Genomic DNA, 10,078 nt, shown 5'->3' on the forward strand with positions numbered 1-10,078 from the left:
ACCAGCGAGCGGCAGAGCAACCATACGAGAAAAATCAAAATAAAATTTGTATATGGGACTCACACGATGGGTGACGCTTATAAATATAGCTAGCAGCCGAGTATTCGGGTGAGGACGCCTGCAAAATTTCATCCTGCACGCAGATGATCGACAAATATGGTTTTTACATTGGCTAAATCAGCAATAAATTAATTAGAAGAGAGAAGTTGTATCCCTTTAAAAAATATTAATTGGACACCGATATAATTATACTGCAAACCATGCATAGATAGCACTCCATAAATCGTTGGAAACAAATAAGATGAATAAAAATACATCCAAATAAGCCTAGAGATGGATGGGCTAAATCCTGAGGTGGTGCTATGAGGAGAAAGAATTACTGGGAGGGCTAGCAGGTTTGTATCGAGTCATAGAAGGTGGACACTCTTTAAGTAGAGCTCGTGCCAATGGAGAGGCGGTAGGTAATTACTGTAAATAGGATAGTGAATGGAACGGACAATGACGAAGATTTTAAGCCGAAGATAATGAGTTATGAGATATTTAAACGTGGACTGCTCCAACTTGAAACATCTTATTTTGAGTTTCAAAAGCTCAAGATTTTTCATTTAAAGAAGAAATTTGGTGGCAAGGGCTCACAAAATCCCTTCTCAAAAAATGCCTGATTTCGGCCTGCAGGTCCTATACTTAGGCCTTGTTTGGCTTTCATCCCAAAGTTTTTCAGTTATCAAATCGAATCTTTAAATATACATATAGAGCATTAAATTAAATGAATAAAAATTAATTGCGCAGTTTAGTTGTAAAGTTATGAAACAAATCTTTTAAGTCTAATTAGTCTATGATTAGCCATAACTGCTATAGTAACCCACATGTGTTAGTCGGATTAATTAATTTTAATAAGTTCGTCTCGAATTTCCAGACGAGCTATATAATTTGGTTTTTATTAGTTTATGTTTAATACTTTAAATGCGTGTCAGCATATCTGATGTGACAATTTTTTTTCGAACTAACGGACTTAAGACCTTGTTTGGATACACCTAAAAACCCAAAACTTTACAAGATTCCCCATCACATCGAATCTTGCGGCACATGCATGGAATATTAAATGTAGATAAAAAAGATAACTAAATGCACAGTTTACTTGTAAATCACAAGACGAATCTTTTAAGCCTAGTTACTTCATGATTGGATAATGTTTGTCAAAAAAAACGAAAATGCTACGGTGTCAAAATCCAAAAAGTTTTTGGATCTAAACAAGGCCTAAGTCGGATATCTTAAGATTTATTTTCTCTTAAAAAAACGTATATTTGCCTAAGGACGAGTGAATGGAGCCAAATAAAAAAAAACGAGAGTCCAAACCCCCAAGGAGGCCAAGAAAAGGCGATCTAGAAAAGAAAAGAAAAATTTCTCAAGTCCGTTCTCCGCGCTCTCCCCGTGTCCCTCTGGGCGGTTCGGCCGTTCCCTCGCATCTCCTCCTCTCCCTCCAGACTCCAGGTCTCCACTCCCTCGCGCTTCTCGTCGCGTCGCTAGGTTTCTCCCCTCTTCCTCCGCCCCAATTCCGATCGATCCGAGCTTGCGATGGTCTCCGGTGCCGGACCCTCCGGCGGGGCAGCCCACTCCGCGTCCACCGGTGGTGGGGGCGGCTCCCCCTCCGACAGGGGCGGCGCCGCGCCCTCGGCCTCGGCGTCGGTCTCCACGCCAGCCAGCGAGAGCACCGTCGCCCGCCGCCTCAACGGACTTGACCTCCAAGGCGACGACGCGCCATCGTCTCAGCCAGCCGCGAGGTGCGTGACCCCCGCCGGCTTGATTCCATCCTTGGTCGAGTTGGGGTTTCGGCTCCCCTGCTTAATTACTTGCTCAGAGGGACTGTGTGATTGCCGTGTGAGCTAGTGGTGTTTTGCGGGTTTGAGCTAAGGGGGTTTGGTCGTGTAGATGATACCATGCCGATCTGCATTTGTTCCTGCTCTAGATTTGCCTTATGTGTGGTCTTTAGCTTGTCTGGAGTATTGGAATTGCCGAATTGGTGGCTGCTAGTGTTTTTAGAGGATCCTTTTGTCTGTTTGATAAATTTATTCTTAAATTTGTTTCTCAACTTACTGTATTAATATTGGGAATTCTAACTAGTGCTAGTGGCATATTACTTGTATTGGTTTTGCATTTGTATTTGTTCATTCTACCATGAAACTGAAACTCTGGAATGATTTTCTATAGCTCTTGTAGCAGCTCATGGCACCTTTGCACAGAGAGATGATTTTCTATTTTTTTTGCCACCTTTGGTATCTCTTGTTGATTTCTTTAGGTGTATATGTTTTCCGAGGTTGGATATTCTAGCTTATTGATTGATCTAGAGCTAGTAATGTTTAGATAACTTAAATTTTGTTTTGCTTTACCATGTTGTAACTTCAGCTTGCTACTGTTTCATATTTGGTAACTTGCATCATGTCTTATTTTCACTTATTTATCTGGCCATTTACGTAACACATTTCTAAAACACAGCTGGTTCTCTATTTATGATGCAGCAAGAAGAAAAAGAAAGGGTCACGTGCAGTTGGTCCTGACAAAAATGGCCGTGGATTGCGCCAATTTAGCATGAGAGGTGGTTTAAAGAGTTCCTTTACCACTCATACCTGTGATTTTCACTTGTTTTTGGTTTGTGTGATCATAAGAGAAATGAGATTGACATTAAAGTCTCTCTCTCTCTCTTCAACTGTGCGTGCCACAATTTTTTTAAATTATTTCTGTTTGTATCATACATGTGCTGTACTATGCTTGAATGGGCCAATTTATTGAGCTGGAGTTCACTGCATGTTTACAAGTTTCATGAAGTTTTTATTTGTTCTTTTTCAGTCTGTGAGAAAGTTGAAAGCAAAGGGAGAACAACCTACAATGAGGTATCCATTCTATTTTCCATGTTACAGTTACATTGTATAGCAGTTGCATTGTATACCAGCTCTTCCCAATAAGGACAACCTATATGGCTATACCTAGTCTTATTGGGTACAGTTACATTGTATCAATGTTTTCTGGTCGGCTAGTCGATCCTGGTCGACCTGGGACCGACCAGGCGATTAATCACGATTAATCAGCGACCAGGTCGATTAATCGACCCTGGTCGTCCCCCTGGTCGTCCATGGTCGTCCAGGCATATCAATTGGTCGACCTATATATATACCTCTATATATACACTATATTATACACAATAAAGGAAGCATCAAGACTGCATTAGTGTAAACCAACATTCCTCTTCATCTTCAACTTGTGCTGGCGCCTCTAGAACAGTCCTTGAACTCTTTTTGATGTAAACCAACATCTCCTTCTTAACTATTTCTGGAGAACTGGGACAACCAACAGCATCTCCATACCCCCCACATATCTGCCCAGTCAAAAAAGCCCAAAAACAGAGCACACAACCTGGTCGTCCATGTCCTAATCGGACGATTAATCGCGATAAGTGGACGACTAATCGGACGACCAGGTTTCTAGTCGACCTGGTCGGGTCGGACCTCCTAATCGAGCACTCCTGACCGACCAGGATGATTAATCGCGATTAATCGGACGACCTGAAAACATTGCATTGTATAACATCCCTTTTTGCAAAGCAGAAGTTAGTATAAGCAGCCAGCGAACATTAGGTACTGCCATAGGAGTAGCATAGAAGATACAGACTCACCTCCAAAGTTTACAAGTAAACCACATGTGTTTAATCATTTGTCCCATATACTTTACACCTGTGTGGATTTTCAGCGGAAGAGCTGGTATCTCTAGAAGAGTGCTGATATTGATAAGAAGTGGCAAATAAACTGTTCCCTCCGTTCCAAATGGTAGGTCATTCTGGCTTTTCTTAGTGCATAGTTTTTGCTATGCACCTAGATATACACTATGTCTAGATGTATAGTAAAATCTATGTATCTAAAAAGGCCAAAACGATTTATAATTTTGAATGGAGTACATCATATGCTGATATGTGTAACTGTGTGTATTTGCCACCTCTTGTCAATATCAGTGCCTTTCTGGGGCATGAAAAGCACAAACAACATCAAATTATTGTTTGTAGTTTCTTAATTTTTTTAGAAAAGGAATAACTCTTAACTAATGAACAAAATTCTGGGAAGATAATGTGGGATGAAGATTCTGCTTTGGTCCCTCCTCCACATCATTATTTTTAGTTAATGAAAACATTGCATCCCCTTTCTCCTGCATCTTCTTTTATCAATCTGCGCAGCATCAGAAAATTTATGCATATGGTGTGCATTTTTCAGGTGGCAGATGAATTGGTTGCTGAGTTTTCAGATCCCAATATTAATATTGACTCTCCAGATCCTGATAATCCCTCCGCGGTAAGAAATACCACTATGACTCTTGGTCAGTGATTTATCAAGTAGTTAAATGCCATTCTGATTATGTTAAAATGCAGCAACAATATGATGAGAAAAATATTCGAAGAAGAGTTTATGATGCGCTGAATGTCCTAATGGCTATGGAAATTATATCCAAAGATAAAAAAGAAATACAATGGAGAGGCTTGCCCAAGACAAGTATGAATGATATTGAAGAATTGAAGGTTCTGTTCCTTATCTCTAATAATATGGATTTGCTGATAGTTCGACCCTTTCTGCTCATTTCATTAAGTTTATGCATATATTGCAGACAGAGGTCATTAGACTGAAAGGCCGGATTGACAAGAAAGCTGCATATCTGCAGGATTTACAAGATCAAGTAAGAATTGACTGGTCCCTTCTTTCTCAATTTCCTCATGATATAAGCCAATTGATAACAACAATATTTTGTGTCCCCCAATGTTATATAAAGCTATGACTGGTGGCCTATTATGCAGTGATTCATACACTTTAAACATGAAATACCTAGCATTGTAGATTTCGTGGTTTCTGTTGCACTCAAAATTAATTGCACATTTGTCCATGAGACTATTTTGAGAATAGCATTAACAATTTTAACTCTCCTGGATCTTAAATTTGGAAGCGCCACTGCACGCTGATGTGGCACAACAACCACGTGCATACAGAATTAGGTTAATCCGTAGCTTTCTCTGGTCATTTGTTACATTATTGAAGCAAAAGGCAGAGATACCTTTGAGTTTATGTTGGATTTTATAATTAAAGCAAAAGTGATTCAGTTGCTACATGGATTTCAGAAATACTTCCTCCATCCCAAAATGTAAGTGCACATCTCACATTTCGATGAGTCAACCAATCAATTGATCAAATATATTAAAAATACTAATATTCATGATACCAAATAAGAATCATTAGATTAACACGCTAGATATTTTCATAGTAAACCTATGGATATACAAATGTTGAAACTTGAAAATAGTTGAATTGAAATGTGTGATGTGCGCTTATTTTGGGACGGAAGGAGTATATATTTTGGAGGGTCCTGTATGGCTGAGTGATCTTTTTTTTATCTAGTTAGCTGCTCAGTGGACTTTTGTGCTACCGTCTCTCAATCAGAATTAATCATTGTAAAGTCATGTTCCAGAACATTAGTATGAAGGCGTTTTTAGTAAATGAGCCATGCCTTGTTAACTGTATTTCTCCATTGCAGATTGAGTTAGTAATGATATTTGTTCCTTCATTTTTCAATGTTGAATTTGAAATATTTTGAAACTCATTCGTTTGTTATGAGTTTTTATTTTATTTTTTTATTTTATAAGTATGTATGTCTCCAAAACTTGGTTCGACGGAATGAGCAGCTATATGGGTCAGGAGATGCACCCTCCGGTGGAGTGGCCTTGCCATTTATACTAGTTAAGGTAAAAATAATGCTCCATCTTCTCCAAACATGGATCTCGAAATACTTCATTGTATCATTATGTTTCAATGCTAGTTTCAAAAGAGAACATTTTGAGCCATTTCAGAGATATCCTAGCAAGCGAGATATCGTTGGAAGCAAATGGATATTTCAATAGAAATGTTCCACCATCCAAAGGCCTATTTAGTTATTTAGACTTTCACAGTGTCCACTTTCTATTTAGGCCTTGTTTAGTTCCCAAAAAGGTGCAAAAAAATTTCAAGATTCCCTGTCACATCGAATCTTACGGCGCATGCATGGAGCATTAAATATAGACGAAAATAGAAACTAATTGCACAGTTTGTCTGTAATTTGCGAGACGAATCTTTTGAGCCTAGTTAGTTCATGATTGGACAATATTTGTCAAATACAAACGAAATTGCTACAGTACCCGAAGCCAAAAAATTTTGTGAACTGAACAAGGCCTTAGTCACATGCTACATATTGATCAAGAAGTTTAATTGTTTTAGGCTAACTGATATTTAACTTCAAAGTCTTAAATTCATAAAAGAACAAGGTTTTAATATATGACTAATTTCCATAAAAGTTCCCATTGTTGAGTTTGGGACATAGATTTTGAATTAGAGGAGTTGCAGCTCAGTAGTTGGAATCCGAGCAAGTTCTTGAAAACACTGTGAACTAGCTAGCTGGTTCATCTTTTGTTTAGTGGCTGGTGGGTACCACAACATTTTTTTTGAAATTGGGGGTATCTTTATGTTGCTTTATGTTAGATGACACATGGGTAGCTGGCCCAATGGGCTGCTCGGTTGATGTCACTATGGGCCATGCACCCACACATAGTTAGGTTGTTAGGATGGTTATGGTTGAGTCATTATAGGCAAGGATCGCAGTAGATTGTTTCTGTTCTATAAGCCAAACCCTAGGTCATCCGGTCATCCTTGTCGATATGTGTAACCTTTTATCCTCCATAATCCCATCAATTTCGTGCCATATTCTTACATGGTATTAGGCTGGTCGATCCTCGACCTTCTGCTTCCGCTCAAAACCTAACTCCATCCTCCAGCTGTCATGCCTATAGGGCTGCCGCCGGCCTCCTTCGCTTCCCTTGGCACTGTCACTGATGACTGCTCCAAGGCTGCTGCAGCCGCCGATAGCGGGCGCGTGGCAGCCACCAAAGCTGAGGAAGCTGCACGCGCCCTAGCACATCACTGCCACTGCCAAGGCACATGGTGGCACTCTGGCACTGATGGTGCCGATGCCCTGGAGGCTGCTGAGCACGAAGCTGCCACCGCTGCCAAGGATCGCTAGGACACCATTGACCACGAGGATTTCACTTCGGAGCGCGCAACCATCCAGGCCAATGATGACCGTGCTGGGTCCGACGGGGAGTTAGTGCACACGGACCCCCTCCCCTTCATGATCTGCTCCTTCTCCATGAGACTGCCGCCTTGGCCAATCTCTATGCCCACGCCCATGCCCATGCCCACGCCCATGCCCATGCCTAGATGGTTGCTGTACAGAACGTCTGCACCCTGGTGCCTCTCATCCTTGACCTCATCTTTGGCCACTACTCTAGGTGGCACGAGCTCTTCCTCCGCTCTTGGGAAGTACTCCCTTGAGGTCCATGTCCTCAGCGACGACCCTGACCGAACTCTACCAGATTGGATGCGCCTGGACTGTGAGGTCAAGTCAGTGCTCCTCAGCACGATCTGCAACTAGTTGGTCAGGACGGTGTTGAAACACCGTGTCTCTGCATGCGCTGCCTGGCTCACCATTGAGACCTAGTTTCTCGGCAACCAGGAATGTGTGCACTCTACCTCGATGCAGAGTTTTGCTACTTCGTTCAAGGCGATCCCTTGATCGTGGACTACTGCCGATGCTTCAAGATCATGGCCGACGCCCTCTCCGATCTTGGTAAGCCTGTGGTTGACCACGCCCTCGTACTCAATGTCATCCATGGCTTCACTGAGAAATTCACCGCCATCGGCATGCATCTTCCATGAAGCTGGCCTTTCTCCACCTTCCTCAAGGCACGCACGAACCTGTTGATGGAGGAGCTGAGCATTGGTGCCATGTGTCTGTTGTTATGACTTTTGAATTGGTCTGTTTTAGTGAACTATAATGGCAATAATCATTAGCATTAAGGTCATGCAGAAGCATTCTTAGTGAACTCTTGTTGCTTTGCTACCATTACATCTGTTCATCACTTTTATTCCTTGTGTTATGCCTTCTCAACTTCATTATGCAAGTTCCTTAATTTTTTTTGGCCGTGATGTGCAAAATAACAGTTACCACCATTTGTTGTGTAACCAGACACGTCCTCATGCAACTGTAGAAGTGGAGATATCAGAAGATATGCAGCTTGTGCATTTTGACTTCAATAGGTAAGACAAGAATTACATTCTGTTTCTCTTTGCATTATATATCTTGTGAGCCAGATAAACAGTCTTTAATAACATATGTATCTCCTGATTTTGGACTCCTAATGAAAAGATGTCCGTTCATAAGAATGTGTTAAATCTATACATCTTCTGGATGGTTCAACAATTTTATTCCATGATTCTTATGCAATTAGCACATGAAACTGTCTTTAATGATTTGTGAATTCTAGGTTGCCTGATTTTTTTTTGAATGTACAGCCTGTCTATTTCTAATCAGGGGGCTCTAATAACTTTGGTCCCTGTCCTAATCTGTGAGAAGATGGAATGCCATTTTGTTGAATTATTATAATTCACTTGAGAACAACTAACTAGCCTTTTTACTCACATGAACTGATGAGCGTTTTCTCATTTCTGTAATTTAGACATTTTCAATTTTTTTTGCTTTGCCTTCAAGGTCTTATGTTCATTCTGAAGGCATTATGTCATTACAACTGAGCATGAAGAGCTCTTGAGTGCTAAACCCTTGCTGACTCGCATATTCTCAAAAATAAATGCAGCACTCCTTTCGAGTTGCAGGATGATACCTTTGTACTGAAAGCAATGGGATTATCTGGCAAAGAAGAAAATGATTGTACACAAGCTCCTGTTGTGAATGGAGGTGAGTGCTCAAGTACACCGAACAATTATTGGCATCAGTCACCGCAGCCTCCAGGACCAAGAGGAGTTAGGGTACCGAACTCGCCTCCTATTCCAGGGATACTAAAAGGGCGCGTCAAGCATGAACACTAGGCTTTAACATGCTTGGTGGTGTTGAATGAGTTATTTCTTTTATTGTTCCCCAGCTAGTTTTGCTTGTAGAAAATTCTCGTAAATTATGCCGGTAGGGGCAATCATTGTCTAATTTGACTTTGCTGATGCCTAGCTCACATCAACTCCTAGTATCAGTTATCTGGTCGAGGAAAAGAATCTTCGGTTAAGTGTAATTGTGTAGTTTATCTTCTTGAAATGGTTGGCATATCGTATCTATGGGACATATTGCATTAGATTTTATACTTTTTTTATGACGTTTGTGTGTGGCGGAATTCAGATTTTAGGAATACAGTGTTGTCAGTGCACTCCAACTGATGGCAATGGTACGTATTGAATTCAGATTTTATATATACAATAAAAGGCAAATGTTTGTTTACAGTTCAGTTGCTTTCTGATGGCAATGGTACGTATTGAATTCCTGTATTTTTTTTACTATGTATCTTTGCTCTTTGCAAAATCATATTTTTACAAGCGCGAGCTGTAACAATTTTTCTTATTGAGCAAAAATCAGGTAGGACATTCAATGGCTGAATTGGTCTATCAAATCTCAGGGTTGGCCTCTTTCCTTGCCCCCTTGTGTTGACAAGGAAACAAGAAAGAGACCCGTTAGAATCAGTCATGTATTGTTTCTAAAAAGAATCTGTCATGTCTGTCTCCTAGCAACTTTAGGACATTAAGTATGACAGATGAAAGAACATACTACCCGCAGTACTTGCATACTGATAGGTGATTGTTTTAGGCTCTGTTTAGGCCTTGTTTAGTCCCCACCAAAATCCAAAATGTTTTCAAGATTTTCTGTCTCATCGAATATTACGACACATGCATGAAGCATTAAATGTAATCTTTTGAACTTAGTACATAATTGAATAATATTTGTTAAATACAAACGAAAGTGCTGCAGTAGTGAAATCTAAAAAATCTTCACAACTAAACAAGGCCTTAGTTCCTAAAAATTTCTCATTTTTTTTAAATTTTTTCGTCACATCGAATCTTTGGACATATGCATAGAGTATCACATATAGATAAAAAAATAATTAATTGTACATTTTGTCTGTAATTTGTGAAACGAATCTTTTGAGCCTAGTTAGTTCATGATTAGACAATAATTATTAAATACA

The 10,078-nt window shown here is 40.2% G+C and overlaps 1 protein-coding gene across 4 annotated transcripts; it reads left to right on the forward strand.

The window, feature by feature from the left end:
* LOC8059323 (transcription factor-like protein DPB) lies at positions 1,384 to 9,343 on the forward strand. Of its 4 annotated transcripts, none has more exons than XM_021451656.1 (9): positions 1,387 to 1,781; positions 2,517 to 2,593; positions 2,845 to 2,888; positions 4,257 to 4,334; positions 4,412 to 4,558; positions 4,645 to 4,713; positions 5,672 to 5,770; positions 8,083 to 8,153; positions 8,727 to 9,343. In XM_021451656.1, the coding sequence occupies exons 1-9, from the start codon at positions 1,576 to 1,578 to the stop codon at positions 8,743 to 8,745; spliced, it is 810 nt and encodes a 269-aa protein (XP_021307331.1). In that variant the 5' UTR covers positions 1,387 to 1,575; the 3' UTR covers positions 8,746 to 9,343. The 4 variants fall into 4 exon arrangements, with proteins under 4 accessions (XP_021307332.1, XP_021307331.1, XP_021307330.1 ...); XM_002464523.2 differs by having other exon boundaries at positions 1,391 to 1,781; positions 8,708 to 9,343; XM_021451657.1 differs by lacking the exon at positions 5,672 to 5,770 and having other exon boundaries at positions 1,384 to 1,781; positions 8,727 to 8,894.

This window comes from Sorghum bicolor, chromosome 1 (assembly GCF_000003195.3).
Source record: "Sorghum bicolor cultivar BTx623 chromosome 1, Sorghum_bicolor_NCBIv3, whole genome shotgun sequence".
NCBI classification, from domain to species: Eukaryota; Viridiplantae; Streptophyta; class Magnoliopsida; order Poales; family Poaceae; genus Sorghum; species Sorghum bicolor.